Raw genomic sequence first — 18,474 nt, forward strand, 5'->3', positions numbered from 1 at the left:
TACCGCCCCGTTGCTTGCACGGGAACGTTGATTATGAAGATCCTGGAAGCCCAGTCTGCCATCCTGACCAACTTTGAGGTCTACCAGTTCCTCAACCGTCAGGCCAAGGAATACCAAGAGCAAAAACGTCGCGGGCCGGGTAACTTAGAGACCCTGCGCAGGGAGGTGAGTCACTCAATCTTGACGGGAATGGTGCATTTGCTCATGTGTTTCCTCTAGCTACTTCAGTACTTTGAAAGCAAGCCTAGTCCTCTCAGCCAAGAACCATGCACATACAATGAGCAGTCAATCTCAAGATTGCTGGAGAGGCTGCGACCGTATGAGATCACCAAAGGAGAGATGATCATGATTGTCAATCTCCGTCCGACTAACCCCGTGGCCCTGAACACCGTTATTGAAGACATGGAGGACCGATTCGACCAGTCGCAGCAAGAGGACATCTCTGCCGGCATCGCCGAGGTCCTCGGTGAGTTCCCAGAGGAGGACGAGGAGCCCGAGGGTAACCAAGGCGATGTGATGGAGACCACCGAAGCCCGATAAAAGTCGGTCAGGGTGTGTATTCATAATACACCCGCGAGCCCCTGGACCTAGTGAACCTGCACTGGTCCAAGACGCATCTCGACTCGCTCACATCGCCACACAGCCGCCGTCACTCTGGCCGCCCTTGGCTGTGGTCGTCTGCACGGCTGTGTTAAATATCTCCTCGAAGGCCAGCTTGAAAAGCTCGCCAGTGACGGCAGAGCATTCGGCGTATTTATCCGCTCTCATCTCTTGAGATACCCTCATAGCTTCCTGCGGGTAGATGATGCCGTTTGGGTCATCCTCCGACCTGAGGTCTCTTTTGAGACCCAGCACAAGGATGGGCAGTATAGCTTCGGACTGAAACGTTGAGCGAACCTCCTTTATCCACTGCAGAGAGTGTCAATGGAAGATTAGGATGGAACAGATGGATCAAACCCAGGGGCTGCGTACAACTCTTTGCATATTGATCAGACTTAGCCTCTGGCTGATATCATAGCAAATAATGATCAAGTCCGGCTCAAGAAGTCGCCAATTCTCAGGGCTCTCTGTGTCGTAAAACTCTAGACGATAACCGCCTTTCCGATTCTTCACCTCAAATATAAAAGGCTGGTCGGTGTCACGTAGGAAGGCGATTTCGACCTTCCCCTCCAAGGCGCTGCTTCCTTTGCTCATGCGACTGGATATCATCAGCGTGTGTACTCATAACTCCCTGGATCTTTCAAGGTTGCACCAACGCCAAGAACGTCGATTTGCCCACGTTGGCATCCCCCAACAGCAGAATCTTGATGGGCAACGGCTCCATGCTTTAGTCCTTTTCACACTCTCGGGCTGTGCGACTCTACAGTAATCATACTAGAATACAGCACGCGGCATTTTGTTGTAGGAAGCTGAACGTTGAAGGCTGATCCATGGCCCTGCACGCCGTGCTGTAGTTATGTAGCGCAAGCGCCACGGGTTTAGTTCAGGGTCCTGTGGCGATGCCAATGAAATTTGTCCGCCAGAGCGCCACACTTCCCAATTTTCATACTCCTCCCAAGAGAGTATAATCCATCGGCGTGTCGACGCATTTAAATCCCTAGTACCGGCCTGCATGAGAGCTTTCAATAGCCGAGCTCTTCATCGCCGGCCATCCAAATTCGTCGGGATCGCCTATCCTTACTCTGGGGCGACACAGCGCTGCTGTATCTCGACTCACCCACCAACACAGCCCAACGGCTTACAGCTCAGGCATCCGAAAATGGACAAGGGAACTGACTACAGTAGATGGACGAAGGAAGGCCTTGTGAAGCGTATCAAGGAACTGGAGGCAGAATGCAAAAATCCTGCTGCAGCACGCGCTGCAGGCTCGTCAGGAGACGCTCCTGAAGCGTCGCTTGCCTCTGTAGATGCTTCCTTGCCAGACGGCCGCTCCCTGAAGCCCAAGAAGAAGAAAGGGGACAAGAAGATTGATCCTTCGAAATACTCTACCCGCCTTGTGGCATTCAAGCTTGCCTATGTGGGCAAGAACTATGGCGGTTATGAGTTCCAGTCCAGCGCCACTTTGTCCACCATCGAGGAAGAGCTCTGGAAGGCCATGGTCAAGAGTTGTCTTATCTGGCCTGAGAAGCCCGAGGAAGTGAAATGGGACGACTGGGAGTACAGCAAGTGCGGGCGGACGGACCGCGGCGTCAGCGCCTTCGGCCAGGTCATCGCGGCGCGCGTGAGGAGTAACCGACCCCTTCCGAAAGCAAAGGAGACCGTGGCTGTCGAGGGCGATGCGATGAAGGTTGATGATTCTGATGTGCCAGCTGTTGGCGAGGCTTCAGTGCCAAAGCAGGCGGATGGGGAAGAGAGCGCTGTGGAAGAGGAAAAACCCTTTGACGATTTCAAAGACGAACTCCAGTACTGCAGGATCCTGAACCGCCTCCTGCCCCCTGACATCAGGGTATTGGCGTGGTGTCCTGCGCCGCCGGCCGGCTTCTCCGCGCGTCATGACTGTCGCGAGAGGCAGTACCGGTACTTCTTCACGCAGCCCGCGTACTCGCCGATACCACAGAGTCTCGAGAACCCCAAGGCGAATCCGAAGGTGAAGGACGGCTGGCTCGACATCGACGCCATGCGCAAGGCGGCGAAGAAGTTTGAGGGCGCTCATGACTTCCGCAATTTCTGCAAGATCGACCCCAACAAGCTGATCACTAATTTCGAGCGCCGTATATTCGAGTGTGATATCGTGGAGGTCAAGGACACGGAATCAGCTCTGCTGTATTTGAACCAGGCCGAGTTCCGCCCCTCGAGCACCGGCACCGAAGTGGCAGACGGTACCAAGTGCCCCAAGGTGTACTACTTCCATGTCAGAGGGTCGGCGTTCCTGTGGCACCAGATACGCTGCATGGTTGCCGTGATATTCATGGTTGGGCAGGGGCTAGAAGCGCCCGAGATCGTAGACCAGCTGCTCGACTATAAAGCGCAGCCAAGACGACCAAATTACGTGCTGGCTAGTGAATACCCTCTAGTCCTCTGGGATTGCGTCTTCCCCAAGGAAGGGGACCCGGAGCGCAAGGACGCTATGCATTGGGTGTATCTGGGTGAGGAGAACCCCCTGGCCAAACACGGGGCCAACGGGCTGGTGGACGACATGTGGGAATTCTGGAGGGAGCGGAAGATGGACGAGATACTGTCGAGCCAGCTCTTGAACCTCGTGACCGGCATGGCAGATATCAACAAGAGGCTGGATCCGAGAGCTCCGCACTGCGTGCCTTTAAGCCAGAGGATGTTCGAGGGCGGCAACAGAGAGCGCATGGTGGGCAAGTACCAGCCGGTTCTGCAGAAGTCGACGCTGCCGTCTCCTGAAGAGACATATGACAAGGAGGCTAAGCGGAAGGGGTACGCCAGCGCTGCTGCGTGGCGAGAAGAGAGGGCGAAGAAGCCCAAGTTCACCAAAGACCCGATGGATGAAGGGGAGTGATGAACCATGTGCGCATCACCCACCATGTTGGCCATCTTTTCTGACTTAACAGAATATACCCATCCATTATTACTTCTTCGTGTGCAGGAAATCCGGGTATCTATTGTGTTCCACAGTGCTAGGCCATGCTTTGAAGTCCGCATTCGCCATCAAACGCCATGTATATAATGAACTCCTGGAAATAATCACCATCTAGCCCAGCCCAACCCAACCACGCATCATATCTTCCCGTTCGTCCTCCTCCCATTCCCGCGAGCCTGCCCGTCATCGTCCTTGGGCCTGGGCTTGACATCAAAGAGGCAGCCGCGGACGCCACGCCAGACGCGCTCGACGACGTCGCGGCGGGGCAGCAGCTTGGGGAAGACGACGACGACGTCCTCCTCGCCGTCGACGACGACGATCAGGTAGTGGCGGACCTCGAAGCCGCGGAAGGCTTCGTTGATCAGCACGTCCTGAATCTTCTCGGTCGGGATGAAGCGTGTGGCCGCGGCGCCCAGCACCGTCGCCCCGGAGCTGCTCGTCTGGATCCCCAGCCCCCGCAGCACCAGCAGCGACTCGGCCGCGTGCACCCGCCGCACCGCCGCGTACAGCGCCACCAGCGCAGCGGGGCCCAGCGCCCACGCCGGCGTCCCCGCGGCCGCGCGCTGCGCCAGACGGCCCGGCGCCGAGTCCAGGACGTGCTGGAGCGCGTGCGCGAGAGAGGCGAGGGAGAGCGCCTCAGGGGGGCTCGCCGGCGCCGTGTAGGGCGAGTAGAGCGACCATTTGGCGTAGAGCACCAGCAGGACCGTGATGCCGAGCAGGAGGCGGAGCAGGTTCACGACGGCGAGGAGAAGCCGCAGCGGCATCGTCTGGGGCGGGAGCGTCGACACGGTGAACTCGGTCGTGGTCGGCGAGGGCCGCCGGATGTGCAGGTGTGGTGCTGTCGTAAGCATGGCGACGGTGACGTCTGTTGGTGGTGGTGGTGGTCGGTGGTATGGTGTGGTGACGGTGTCAGGATCAAATTGCACTGGACTGTTTCAGTGCCCCGTCAATTGCCATTCCTTGCAGCCCTCGAATGACCTCTCGGTATCAGGTGCCGGTCATGAGACTCTTGGAACGAAGGCATGCCGCAATGCTCAGCGAAGCGACAGGATGGTTGAGCTCATGGCATTGGAACAAACGTCTACAGTACATACATAGCTGGAGGCAGATGCTTATCGTACAGTCGGACGCGCCTTATCGTATGTACAGCTGGGCGGGTAAACTCAGGGCGTCTGCGCCATGTCAAGTGGGTGCTAATAAGCAGCTAAATCGTCGACTGTAATGGTCCAATTGGTTTGAAGGCACTTGAAATTCTCAACCCGCCATGTTCAATTCCGTTAGATCCCCCGATGCTTCGCCCAGTGCGAATGCTGCGGTGGTGCCCTATCCGCGTAGGTAACTCGTGTTGATTAGGGTGCCCTAGGAAATGGAGAATACGCTTCAGGGAGGTTTCACTCAGCAGAGCATCTCCCCCGTCGCATGGCGCGCTGGATCACGTTGGCTCGGGGACTTGAGCTGGTGGGTTGAGATGGAGATCGTCAACTCCGCTATTATTTTTTGGGTCCCTTTTGTTCTCAACCAAATGCAACGCTCATATCCATCACACATACACACAACATAAACACAATATTTGTTTGTTACCTGCCTGCTTCCTTCTAATATTTCTCTTTTTACTATGCGACATCGCTATCTCACTTTGCGCATGGATCGTACCGTAGTAGTACGAACATTAACGCTCAGCTCATAGTTAAGTATGCACAGCAGGCAGCCTACAAGACCGGTATCATAAGCCACGATTGTACCCGAATTTATGTGCTTGATATATCCACCATCTTGAATTCATTACTAGCTAGTAGAGATTACCAGAAAAGAAACAGCATAAACTCCTAACATTTGAATCGTAGACAAGGTGCCGTGAGGCAGCGATGTAATAGACGTAAGGATCTCTCTCTGTGCCCCCCTCTCCCCCGATCTTGTTTTGCTGAGATTCTCGTCTTCTTCCGCTGACTTTTTAGGTTCCGCGTGCCACACTGGTCATGAAGGGGCTTTCCTCCACGAGCCCTGTTCTGTACATTGATGCGTTCCCTCATTTCAAGCCGCGTGGCTTCAATCTGTCTGTGAGGCAAGACCTCCGCTGTAGTCCGTATTCTTCCGTCCCATTGCTTGCCTAGATATATGGCCACTTGGCGCGAGAAAGAAAAAAAAAAAGAAATCCAAATGCGTATCCATCGAGTTTGAAAAGGGCTTGCCCCTGATCAATCTCTGCCCATCGTATAACCTCGGTCAAGGATAGGATGCGAAGTGTACAAGTGTCTAGAATCGAAAGAAGAACAATGGTCGTCATCTGGTGGATCAAGCAAGATATGCGCTGTTTTTGGAAAAGCCTGTCTGTCGATCGAAAGCCCGAAAAGGGACAGCAGGTGTATAGTAGATGGGGAAAGTCATGACAAGATGTGGTATCAATGGAAGATGTCGCGGGAAAAGAAGCGCCGACGCCATGCAGTGAAATATACTGAAATCAACGGGTATTGTATGCGTTGCGGTAGTCCCATTTCAGCGAAGAAATGGGACATACCATATGTAGGAAAGCTTGACGATTGCGATGTAAGGCTAGAATGATCTAGAACATCTCGTTTTCAAGTAGGCCGGTGCCATAACTCTGCTGCTGTTGTTGTGCTTGGTATGCAGCTCGTACTTCACGGGGGTGTCTCTCAACCATCTGTGGGGATGAGACTGCCTGAGGGGCAGTGTAGCTCACGGGTGGGAGGACACTCTCGTACGGCGACGTTTGCTCGGGGGACTTGGTGCGGCTGCCGAGAATGGAGTTGCTGCGGCCTCGGCTGGCAGAGCGCATACGCTCGGTGGCGCGGCTGATGCGGCTTGCGATGCTGTTGTCCTTGTCGGAGATGCTACGGCCACGAGCGTGGCTGCTGCTTCGGGCATGCTGCGGTGGTGCAGGCGGTGCAATTATCGGAACCGTAGCCTCGCTGATGGGCGCCGCAGTAGGTACCACCTGGTCGTCGTCATCCATGACAATCTCAATAGTTCCCGAACCGCCACCAAACATTTGCGGTCTGGATCCGGGTAAAGGGGCCGGCGGTGGCGGAGGTGGTGTGGCCAAGTGCTGGAGCTCCCTCAGGACTGGAGGTGGAGGTGGCGGAGGAGGAGGGATCTGGTCGCTTCGTGAACTTTGACGTGAGTGCCGCGAGCCTCCAAGCACCTCGTCAATGCCCCTGTTGGGAACCTGGGCATCGGGTACGCTCATCTTCCGCGAGGCGGAGCTCCTTCTTCCGTGCCGGCTGGACTGCTGGGAAGGATGCGAGGGGAGACCACCCTGTGCGACCGGCTCCTCGGGGATCGGTGCCGACATGCATCTCGGGATGTTGGGACGAGTTGGCGGAGAATACACCGTGGAGGGAAGCAGAGTCAAGAGTGACTCCCCCTGTTCCGGGGATTTGGGAGACTTCTCGGGAGAGCTGTTTGGGAGCTTATCTGGTGACGGCTGGCCAGATGAAGACGGCGAAGACTTGACATAGGCCACAGGGATTGGTGGTACAGTAGGCATGCTTGAGCCACTATTCTCGAACTGGAGGCGCATCGCCTTGGGTGTTGCTGGAAGACCAATCACGGGCCTGTTCCCAGTTCGAGCATATGAGGAACTCCTGGTGAAGTCCGCTGTCTGGCTCCTTTGAGGGATATCTGCAGCCGAGAAGGTTGTTTGTGGAAGCTCAAAAGCAGTCGGGGGACGAGAGATTATTGGTGACAACTCATCAGGATGAGGGATGGGAGGAGCAGAAGGTCTCCGTGCCAATGATTTGCGGCGCTCTTCCAGCTCGCGAGCGGCGGCTTCCTTCTTGAGCTGTCTCTCGTTTAGGATCTGCTTCAAGTCGCCACGTGGCACAGGGCCAGATGAAAACTGAAGCGTGCTCAAGACAGGAACTTGTGCGTCAGATTCCACGGGAGTCTTTGTACGCCTACGACGAGTCTCAGAACCCTCGCGAGCTCGTGATACAGCTGGGGAGGCAGGCTCCTTCATGCCACGGCTGCGGTTGTGCTTGGCTCGGAACTGTTCCTGAGCTTCAAGGGCTGCTCTGTAATCGTCCTCATCATCGGAACCGCCATAGAATTGGGCGGCTTGACTCGACATGGGCAGGGGAGACGATGGTGAGCGAGTGACAGAGCCATCCCCGCGGCTCTTGCTTCTGCCGCGAAGATCGAGAGCTGGTGGCCGTCTCTCCGGGCTCCTCCGTCGACCTCGACTAGATGCCCTGCTTGAGACCCTAATCTGGCTGGACTTGCGCACGGTTGAAGGCTCACTGCCATCAAGGTGAAAAGGGATGACCGACTCGTTACTTACGGTCGCCTCGTTCACTCTCGGTGTACTCAGATTCAGGAGGTCCTCGGGAGACATGGGAATAGGAGAGGTCGGGGAGCGCTTCGCAGGCTTGGGAGTGTAGTGTCTGGTGACTCCGCGGCCGCGGTCGCTTGAGCTTTCGCGAGTGTGGTCCTTCCGATTTCTGCTGCTTTCCCGGCTGCGTGTGGCTCGGTCACCTTGGCGCTGGCGACTGCTCTCACGGCTGCGCTGCTTCTTTGGCAGACGCTGAGCAGCCTCTAAGCTGTGAATATAGTCATTCAAACTTCGGCCTCCCGGCTGAGCTGCTCTGTAGCTTCGGCCAGCGCTCGAATTTGACGTGACAGAGCTTGCGACGGAACCCGGTCCTCTTCTCCGCGAAGGCCAATGGAACCGAGTTGAAGAGGCAACAGATTGTTCAGGAGAGGTAACATCCCCGGTGACGGCAGCATCAATGGATTGAAGCTTCATATCGATACCGTCCGGCACACGATCACGGGCACCATTTCTACTAGTACGGCCTGTAGACATGAGCGTTGCAAAGGACTCGGGAGAAGGGGATGGAGGCGGAGGCTCCTTCTTCCGGTGATTTTCTCTCATCATCATGGGGCTTGCAGTGGCAGCTCTTGCGAGAGCTAGACCAGTCTCGAGTTGATCCTCGTAAGAAGACTTTCGCGAATGATGTGTTCGACGAGGTCGAGATTCGAGAACCTGTGGTGAAGGCACCTCAGCGCGCGCCTCGCCGATTGATGGGAGTCTCGGGCGTCCGAACCCACCCGGCGTAGTAGCACGGGCCGAGGCAGGGGTGTTGAAGGCACTTCTGGAGGACGGCTTGAGGAACGCAGTGGTAGGATCATGGCCGCCGGGGGAAACGGCAGACTCGGCGATTGGAGTAACGCCAGCGGCGATGGGTGTCTTGCCACCATCACCGGCAGCAAAGAACTTTGACTTGGCGCCTTGATCTCCAAAGGATGTGATGAGCTTCAACGCCGAAGTTTTTGCAATGCTCCGTTGCGGGCCGCGTGTTACACCAGGGGGCGATAGCGGTGGGCTGAGGACTTCCGGAATGCTGGCATTCAGGCTTTGGAAAGTTACTTGAGCTGCAGATGGAGACGTCCAAGGCTCCGTGGACTCCTGGCCTGTGCAAGCAAAGCTACATATATGTTAGCATATACACTGCCATGGTGGAATATTACTTACCATCGAATCGCCAGTTGCTGCTGGCCGTGCTGAACAGCGAATTCGCCCCATTTCTTGATGATCTGGGCTTGTCGCTCCCACACGTTGGGGAAGAAAAGGCAAAGCAGAATCAATGCCTCCATATATCGCTTGTGGGAAACGTAAATTTCAATGGCGTCGTTGTAGTCGCCCATGCCGATCATAATGGTAGCCGCTGCGTGTAGGTCACCACTCTCCAGGAGACGTTGGATGTAAGCACGGCCGAGTTTGTGTTGCGATGCTTGCCCTCCAATTCCACTGAGAGCGAGTAGCATCCAGTCCGACGAGGTCATGTTTTCCGAAGAAGCTGTCATGATGTCCGAGTCGATATCACCGAGCCACCGGGCGAGGAGGATGCGACTAGCAGAACCATTAGGGTGACGAGACATCTCATCACGCACCAAGTCCTGCATATCCTTGGTCCAACCAAAGATGATACTCATCATCTGCCTCCGAAGGTCATCGTTCGTCAGACGAGTGTGGTCAGCCAGTGGAGCTCGCTTATAAGGGATATCATGAAGTCTGCTGCGGGTAAACTTGAACAGATCATGGACCTTGTTATCGTCTGGGCTCCTGGGTACCTCGTTTCTCAAGCGCGAGGGGCGATGGCGAGATGCACGCGAGGACGAGGTAATTGATGCAGAGCTAACACTGCTAATGGAGTAAGCATCTCTATCCCCATAAGGCGGTGCGGCTGAGGACATCTGAGAAGAGCCAGCCGAGATGTAGGTATTCTCGGTCATACCACGTGAGAGGACTGAAGGGGCTTGTCGTCCACGGGTACTAGAACCTGCAGAGGACTTCGACATAGTCGATGTCCGACTTCTCGTGGATGCAGGGCTTGCCGACATGTACCTGTCCTGTTCGAAGGAGTCATTGGCGATATCCGCCCCCCTTGCGATGCGAGCCAATGGTGACATGTGATCCTCGTCGCTCTCGGACACTTCGGAGTTGATTGGAATAGAGACCGAGTCCGAGTCGGTAGCTATGACGACAACACCCTGTTCGGACTGCTCCTCGATAGACACTGGAGGAGAAGGTGGCAAAAGATTGGCTGGATGCTGCACATTGGCCACCATCATCGAAGGAGTGTTAAGGTCAAACTGCTGCACCGTGTTGTTGGCGCCCAAGGTGAACAGGCTTGCGCCAGGGCCATAGACAGCAAGACCTCGTACATGCTCGAGTGTCGGTATGCTGTCATAAGTGACGTGCTTTGTCCTAACATCCCATGACAGAGTCTCGCTGGTGGCGAATGAAGTTAGTTACCATGTAGTTAAGCGCGCGCGTAGCATGCAAGGCTCTGACTTACCCATCCGAGTACTGAATAATGCGGCCGTTCTTTGACCATCCCATCCAATTGGGTCCGTTCTGATAGTTATCAGTCCGCTTTAAAATTCTCACTACCTTGGCGGGATCGTCACTGTTGTGAGACTTTGCCACACTCCAGACTCTCAGATCACCGTCGTTGGTCTGCACCGCCAGCATATCCGACTTTTGGCGTGCAGATGAGGCATGCCATGACAGGTTGACAATCGGAGAAGGAGCACGAGATGTACTCAGATTGTGAAGAATCGTAAACCTAGGTTGCAAGGTTGCAACTAGTAGAGACCCATTCTGATACCTGTCCTTGGGTTAGACTTGTATGCGCTGGGACATATGCAGGTAACCTACCCGATAGCAAATGTCCGGCAGTCCGCTGCTGGAGCAATAGCCGTCACAGTTATTTGGTCTATTGTCCTTGCGGAAATGTGCTCCGAGGTTGTAGGCTCGAATAGTATAATGTTCCCTTGAGAGTTGCCTAGCGCGTGTTAGAACACACAACGTCCAGTGGGCCGAATATAGCACGTACCAAAGGCGACATTTCCATTGCGCATCCAAGCTGCGCATGTAAGATTTTCATAAGATGCGAAACGGGCGACTTCATCACCGGTCATCAAGTCCCATACAATAGCAGTCATGTCGACGTCGTAACTGACTACCAACCGGCCAGCCCCTATCTCGCTTTGCGTATCAACAGCCAGTAACTGCACTTCCGATGAATGGCGCGAGAATCGCCGTTCTATCGTTAGACTGTCATGATGCGCAACAACTACCGAGTTTCCCTCTGTACCGCTTGTCAGCTTTTGGGTTGCGAAAGGATTATGATCAACTTACGGCCATATAGTAGCATTGAAGCAGTGGCCGCGGTAGGCTCAAAGTATTTCATCAATGATGTGGGCGAGGTAAAGTCTTTAGCTTCCGCTACTACCTTTCCCTTCCTCGACGACCTGCCAGCTGAGCTGATGGACGTATTGCGATGGCGAGACATCGCCTGGTGGCTCGAGGATGACATCGCGACGGTATTGCCTTGTAGATGTCAGTCAACATCCCGTTCAGCTTGACTGCCCGCTAGTTTCAGATTTGGCGCAAAGCGTTTTCCGAGACTCTTATACAGCCAAGAATATTTCGTCATACAATGGACCTACTCACCTCCACGTGCGACTGTCTCCTCGAGGTAGGTCTTCGAGTGACCTAAGTAAGCGGGGGCGCTACACAATCCGGGTCCCGTACATCACACGCAACACTCATCTGCCCGTTCCCGGACCACTTCTCTTCCCAAGCCCAGACTTTTCCGGGATGCTAGATCGAGCGCAGGAGTGTACTGGGAGCGCGAAGCCGATACGATCAGACCAGGTCTCACAATGACTTGCTGTCTCGGAGTGTAGCGTCGGTGTATTTCTGGCCGTTGAAGACGTTTTTGAGAGGGCTTCAGTTGTAGAAGAAGAAACGATGCCGGAGCGAATTCAGGGCGATCGCACAGGGTTGTCTGGCTCGACCGAGCGCCCCCTCGTGGGAATGCGGAGCGGCGCTGTTGGTGTAACTATAGTTGGCACAGACCGGTGTACTGGCGCTTGTCCTGCAGAAAACCTCGTGGTTCTCTGGGTTCGGATGCAGGATCGCAGGTTTTCGCATTAGCAAGATGTAGAAGAAGCAAAAGAAATGTTATGAAATCCAGCTTGGGGGTGTGCGAGTGCAATATGTGCTCTGTCGCCGTGTTGAGCAGGTCAGCGCCTAACAGGAGTCGTCCTGGCCTGTCAATGGCTCGAGTTGCATATAGAAGCGAGCGGCCAAATCTAGAGCGGATACGGTCCGGCTAAGCCAAGGTCTGCATGGCCTAGCATCTGGCAGGGGTCTGATGAGCCATTGCATGCCGAATCGACAAGGGACAAAGTCAGGGTATCAGGGCGATCGAATTGGGATCAATCGTGCTTGTTGTAAATGACTGGCTGGTTATGCAGTAGCTCCGACATGGGGCCCCCAAAAGGCGAGCGATGTTCGATATAATTAGCCTCACTTTCTGTTGCTGCAGCTACTGTGGCTTGTCTACTCTCGACGACTTCTCCATAGTTCTGTCACTTGACCAAGGAGGCGGGACAGGAGTATCCGCTGTTGGGGTTTGAGGACTACGAAGGAATACGTCAGATAGAGGCAGGAGCTGCCAATGGCTGGCCCCGAACACCGTCGCGGCGTCTTCACGACCCACGAGGCTTTATCGCCTTGCCAGGTCTCTCGGAGTAACTGAGCACAACGGTCAAAGGGTTCCACTGATATACGCTGGCAATCGCTCTTCACGATGCTCAGTGGTGCTTCACAGGACGGCCGCGATCACATGAGCAATCCTGTGATAACACCGAGTCCAGTCGTTCTGCGAGCCCCGTCGTCCCGTGATCAAGGGGCGGTCTAATGCTGAAATTGATTGCGATCCAGGGCATGATAACTGGCTTGCCATGGTCCCAGGCCCAGTCCCTGAGCAGATGGGCTCCCGGGCTCGCCTGACAATGGCATTGAGGCGTGAATGGCCAGGGCTCTAGCAGGCTCATTTCTGAACCAACGGCCGTTAGCTGGCAGCATTGTGCTCTGGCGAGGATCTGGCGAGGACAACCAGCCAGCCCTCGGCGTGTGGTTGGGCAACAATGGCGGGTTAGCAACGCTTTGAGAAGGGGGCCTGTTGACGGACGTCGTTCCTCGCAGTAGCGCCACCTGCTGTGCGAGGGCGGGTAAGGTCGAGGATTGGCTGGCCTATTTCCAGGGTGGCTAGGGACGGGAGGGTTGATTGGCTATAATGCGGCTGCTAAGACTCGGCGCGGCGGTAAAAAAGCGTGATCAGCCCGCCCATTGGTCGACGGCTGCAGGGATGTGCTCGAGCGTCCCCAGTGCCTCTCACGAATAATACTTTGCACAGCATTCTTCGCCATGAATATCTTCAATGCCCAAAAGCTGGCCGGGGCTTGGATGGGTTTGCGGCTTGCAAGGTACCCCGCCAAAGCACGTCGGACTGCTCCATGCCATGCTTCCCGCCCTCTTCACCGATGGGTACCGACACTGCGTACCGACACTCTGTCCACGTTACCTCGCGTTGGACACGACACCATCCGAGGCGTGTCGCAGACTCGTGGAAGCCGGCCGATGCACATTGCAGCTGGCGCCATGTATGTATGTATGTATTTATGTAGGTGCTCGACAGCGGCGCATTGTTGGCTGAGCTGTCTCAACTTGCATGCTCGAAGGAGGCATGGAGCACAGTCGCCAGGTCATATCGCAAGCCAAGCAGCAGATCGTGTAAGCTTTGCAGTGCGGCGCGGTGCCATGATCCGGGGTACTATGGTATATCGTTCGAGTCCGAGGATCACCTCGACCACGCACCAGGTGAGCATCGAGCGGGTTCCCTGATTAGGCCATGAACCGAAGGCCGGGTGTCCAAAGGCCCTTGGAATCCTAGGTAGACCCTGACCCCAATAGGAGATATGCCATAGGCTTGGTGATATCTGGTAACGTACCAAGTCACATACACAAGACACCATGGACACAACTGCACGATCTGCATCCCAGAAGAGGGTGCCTTTTCTGTTCTGGCTACACTCTCCAATCTTTTCCAATTGCCCCCTTTGACTCGTTACATCTGAATCGCATGCAGCACATCTGTATACTACACTTCTTCGGCTTGGCTGGTCAATACTTCATATATACTCGCATAAGGATTGGACATCCAAAGGACATGACAACGCACAACATCTTCGCAGCCGGTCGTTACCCCGCGGCCACCACCACTGCCGTCTGGCTGCAAGCCATTTCGTCTTCATGCAAGGCGGCCAGCCGTACCATAGATACCAATACCGCATCACCCACTGCTGAAGCCCAATTATCGTATCAAGCCCCTTGCATTGTTGCATGTCGTCCCACCCTCGACCAGATTGCCACACGGGCCCCCAGTTGATGCGTGGCGCGGAGAATCACATACTGTACTTGGTTCGGTAACTCTTGCATCTTTCCCGTTACTCATGGTCAATCACGCCAGCATTCAGAAAGGAAGATATCGCGCTGCGACAGCTTCTGCACGGAGGTTATATGACACAGGACAGTAAGACTAGTGGCAGCTTGGAAAAGTCCAGGAAAGTTTTCGCGGGTTATTGAGGTGGTGGCATTTAACAAGGATAAGAGGTATCCCTGGACGGTCGCCATTAACGACCCAGATTTACGTCGGCTATAGTAGTCATCTGGTAGGTAAATCGAGCGGCCCGGGAAGGATTGGGTATTTTTCAATTCCTTCGGCCAACCTGTATGCAAATGACTCCAACGCGAGTGGTACAGATAACCTAGGACCCCTTCCACACAGCCAGAGTGAATGGATTGGAGAGATACCCTGGGGATTGCTCTTCCCGCGTTCCTGGTTTCCAAGCTTACCTCTTGTTGCTAACGAAGTAATAAGCTGGTCTGTTATTATTCGCCGCATGAGAATCGCTTAGATGCCAATGCAGCAGACCACAGAATTGAACATACTGCCATCCTGGAGAGTGTACTTTGCATAAGACGACATGCAGCATGATAAGCATCCTGCCATCCGAAGGCAATAAGCACTTCGAGGACATGTACTTGCCAATGCTCCGGATGCCAAAAGGGAAATACAGTGATACTTCTTGCAGTGCCGTCCATGCGCAGAAGCTGCACACAGCCCGTCGCGCACGATGATGAATCCGAAGATGGGGGGTCATACAAACCAAATGCGTCCGAACTCCCTTCATGCGAAACATTTCCAAAAGATGCGACGGATCAGATCTGGAGGCTTGGGAAGATTTCGGAGTCATGGAATGCAGATGCGAAGCCGCCGGCGTCTGGCTTACCCGTGCTCTGTACAATACTGTTAGGTTTCGATACGTGTAGGCTATGTGTTCTATTTTAACCTGGTGTTACACGCAAACCACTGCCCTCCATACCTACATGTACATATGCAATGCGTAGACAGCCACAACAAGGGTCATCCCACTACCAACATCTTCGACAGTAGACAGATAGACATAACCGTTTCAAATTCGAGACAATCTTGCTATTTACAGGTGTGTTGATTCTCTGCCTTGGTGAGCGCAGCCCCCCGGAATGGTGACGCCCGTCTCTATTTGCATCTCGCACAGAAGAAAGCCTGAAGGATCCGGCCTAAACATAGAAGAAAAGCCTTGGACGACAAGTCATAAATCTTGATTCCAGGTTTACTAACTTGAGATCCGAACTAGCGACTTCGGCCCAGCTCCAGCAAATAGGAGCTCTGAGTGATAGTTTCGCGTGATGATTGGCCTTTTCCCAATCCATCCGGGCCTCGCTTTCCCACATCGCTCACAAACTCCGTGGCTGCTATTGAGTCGGTAATGGAACATGCATATGGGGTTTAAGTCTTCCCCAATGAGGGCCCGTGCCCGCTTGTCATCGAATAAGCATCCCTACGATTTCGCAAACTTGACTCGAATGATTTGTGGTGTTCTCGACTACGCGAGATTTGACCGCGCCGAACGGCGCCGTGACGACCCCGCTTGCTGGCTTATATCACGGAAATGTGACATATGTGATGAAGCCAGGAAGCTTTACAGCACCCTGGTCGCTTCACTTCAAAAGGGATAAAGCACATTGTACTGTGTAAGCAGCCCTTGCACGTCAAAGTGATCTCCATGCAGTCGCGCACCCTCCGGAAGCGTGCCGCTGTGACGATCACATTCGTCTTCCGCGGAGCTAGCTTCACCTCGTTAGCTCGTCGCGGTGGACTATGGCTAGTATAGGTACGCCAAGCACTAGACCAAGTCGCGTCGCCAAGTTCCAGACAATGATCAGTCAATCAATATTCATCACAGGAGGACACTCATAAAAATTGGCAGGTGATGGGTTTGGCTCGTGAGCTTCTGCTCGTCTCATTTCGTATTACTCATTATGAACTCAAAACGATCTCGAAGGATACGTTTGTCCATCCCAGGCCGATGTGCCTGTAAACCTTCGCTCTCATCTCAACCTTCTGCACTGCATACGTGATGCACGATGCACTCAAACACCCAAAAAGCTCCAGCCGTACTGACTAAGCACTCTCCCATTAATGGTCTTTTTCCACCGCTGAAAACAAATCTGACCAACGCTATTGGCAGTCAACCTTGCCCCAGCTGGACCGATAAGGTGTGACCTCCGTCGACAACGTCGTCTGATTCGCCAGCTGAAGGGTGGCCAATAAATCCGTATCCTAACCTCCCCAAACGAGATATTACTGTCATACTCGTATCGCGTTCATAGGCCCTCTCGCGAGTGGCCAAAGAACTGTGTGGCTTGCCACTATCCACCAGATGTTGATGTATTCTCTGTGCAGGCTCGAGTGCGTGACTGCAAGCTCATGTGCACAGGGGTATATTGGGGGGTATCATTGGGTATATCATTATAAGTCATAAGTCATTCTTCTGTAGTATTGGTCAGCACCAGGTCGTATTAGACAAGAGGATCTCTTTGGGGTGACTCACCATTCCGAATTGGATAACGTCATTCTTCACTCAATAGCCTCAGAGATGGAGGTCATCATACTGCTGCGCGACTTGGGGCTCTTCTTGGAAGAGCCGTTGCTGCCGCGACGCGAGCGCTTGGCGGCGGCCTGCTTGCGCCTCTCCTTCTCTTGCATGACGAACCTGAGTGCCTCGCGCTGCAGTGCTGCCTGCTGCTCCCTCTGCAGCTCCAGAAGCTCCTGCTCGGTGACAAAGGGCGAGCCGGAGGCGTTGCTGCTGGCGCTCGAGTAGTTGTGCGAGTGGTTGTCCTCCTCCAGGTCTAGCAGGTCGTCGTCGGAAAGGTAGGACGTCGCGCGTTCTTGCTGCGGCCACGAGGGAAAGGCGCAGTTGGCGTGGTATGCGGAAGAACTCGAGAGGTAGCTGCTGGGCGTGATGTCCAGAGGCTGGGTGACTGAGCTCATAGAGCTGTATGATCCGAATGAGCTGTACATTCTGTGTGTTGGCGCCCTAGGCGGTGTCTGTCCTGTCGGGTTGCGCTTCTCCGAATGATAGGTATGCGCGGTGGGGTTTTCGCGTGTAAGTGGTAGCGGTGGCCGCGTATAGTAGTCGGGGCACGCAACCGTACTCGTTCAAGATGTTGGACGGGTTGGGCAAGTCTGGTTTGGTCAAGACAGGCTTGGGTATCCAAGGTATTAGTGGATTAATATGCTATCAAGCAGGAGGACTAGTTGCCGTGGGCCATCGTGGGCGAGGCATGGGCATTCCTATATACCAGGCGAAGGGGAGGCATGAATCATAAGGCCGAGACTACGGAGGCAGCAGGGTCTGGGGCCTAGGGTCGCGGCACGCTCCCCCACGCGGAAAGTCAAAACAGTCAGAAAGTAGCGGTAAGGTTGACCTCGCATACGCTGCCATGATTAGGATGCTGACACCGCGGGTATCGACCGCCTAGCCGTGAGTCCGTGGGGCGGTAATCCGCACGCCTGGAGGGGGCAAGGGGGGGCAGCCGGGGCAGCCTGGGCGGATTTGGGGGGGTGGCACTGACTTGGGAAAGTGACAGCCCGTTGGTCCAAGCCAGACCGCCTCCCATGGTCAGCGGGCTAGGAGCTTCCCCGGCCAATCACGGCCCTGTGCCGCGGGGCGCTGACCGTTCTTTTTCGTCCTTGGCCCTGCTCCCGGTACGCTAGGGCGCTCTGCCGCGGTGAGAAGGCCCCTTCTTGCGCTGTTCGGGCCCACGGCAGAACGCTGTCCTGATTGACCCGACCACACTTCGGCGAACGGGGTCTTGCTTTTGACAGGCTTGTGAAACTGCTTTCCACGGCCAGAGCAGTCGTTCGCGTCGAGACCTGTGTTTGCTTGTCTCGTCTCGCCAAATGAGTTTCTCGCGCCGTCAGCAATAGTAATCTGATATGTCTATTCTGGCGGCTTGCCTGTGCGGCCCCCCTACTCACGGCTCCTACTCCTACCCTGATCTGATCCTGTGTGAGTAAGCTGCTAATTCAGGATCGCAACTGATTGCTTCCCGCTGCCCGCCTACGTCAGCCCGATATGGCGGCCAGGGCAGTGTGGTCAGAATCAAGTTACAATCAGGTTGCGGCCAAGACTCGTTGGTTGCCAGGGAATCAGGCTTGTTGGAC

The 18,474-nt window shown here is 54.8% G+C and overlaps 6 protein-coding genes across 6 annotated transcripts; 2 read left to right on the plus strand and 4 right to left on the minus strand.

Annotated features, from left to right (window-relative positions):
- Nucleotides 1-33: 33 nt before the first annotated feature.
- Nucleotides 34-540, plus strand: JN550_007191 (uncharacterized protein; the record flags this gene model as incomplete). The annotated part of the gene is made up of 2 exons (XM_049319014.1): nt 34-165; nt 220-540. 2 exons carry the CDS (start codon nt 34-36, stop codon nt 538-540), a joined length of 453 nt encoding a protein of 150 aa, XP_049170765.1.
- Nucleotides 541-627: 87 nt separating this feature from the next.
- Nucleotides 628-1,324, minus strand: JN550_007192 (uncharacterized protein; the record flags this gene model as incomplete). The annotated part of the gene is made up of 3 exons (XM_049319015.1): nt 628-909; nt 973-1,198; nt 1,257-1,324. The coding sequence occupies 3 exons, from the start codon at nt 1,322-1,324 to the stop codon at nt 628-630; spliced, it is 576 nt and encodes a 191-aa protein (XP_049170766.1).
- A 435-nt stretch (nt 1,325-1,759) lies between these two features.
- JN550_007193 (uncharacterized protein) lies at nt 1,760-3,466 on the plus strand (the record flags this gene model as incomplete). Its single annotated transcript, XM_049319017.1, has 1 exon — nt 1,760-3,466. The coding sequence occupies one exon, from the start codon at nt 1,760-1,762 to the stop codon at nt 3,464-3,466; it is 1,707 nt and encodes a 568-aa protein (XP_049170767.1).
- Nucleotides 3,467-3,684: 218 nt separating this feature from the next.
- JN550_007194 (uncharacterized protein) lies at nt 3,685-4,398 on the minus strand (the record flags this gene model as incomplete). Its single annotated transcript, XM_049319018.1, has 1 exon — nt 3,685-4,398. One exon carries the CDS (start codon nt 4,396-4,398, stop codon nt 3,685-3,687), a length of 714 nt encoding a protein of 237 aa, XP_049170768.1.
- A 1,709-nt stretch (nt 4,399-6,107) lies between these two features.
- Nucleotides 6,108-11,388, minus strand: JN550_007195 (uncharacterized protein; the record flags this gene model as incomplete). Its single annotated transcript, XM_049319019.1, has 7 exons — nt 6,108-8,991; nt 9,039-9,502; nt 9,638-10,298; nt 10,366-10,677; nt 10,728-10,854; nt 10,906-11,160; nt 11,211-11,388. The coding sequence occupies 7 exons, from the start codon at nt 11,386-11,388 to the stop codon at nt 6,108-6,110; spliced, it is 4,881 nt and encodes a 1,626-aa protein (XP_049170769.1).
- A 5,496-nt stretch (nt 11,389-16,884) lies between these two features.
- Nucleotides 16,885-17,328, minus strand: JN550_007196 (uncharacterized protein; the record flags this gene model as incomplete). Its single annotated transcript, XM_049319020.1, has 1 exon — nt 16,885-17,328. The coding sequence occupies one exon, from the start codon at nt 17,326-17,328 to the stop codon at nt 16,885-16,887; it is 444 nt and encodes a 147-aa protein (XP_049170770.1).
- Nucleotides 17,329-18,474: the final 1,146 nt, after the last annotated feature.

Source organism: Neoarthrinium moseri (genome assembly GCF_022829205.1).
Source record: "Neoarthrinium moseri strain CBS 164.80 chromosome Unknown scaffold27_Wmoseri_CBS_16480, whole genome shotgun sequence".
NCBI classification, from domain to species: domain Eukaryota; kingdom Fungi; phylum Ascomycota; class Sordariomycetes; order Amphisphaeriales; family Apiosporaceae; genus Neoarthrinium; species Neoarthrinium moseri.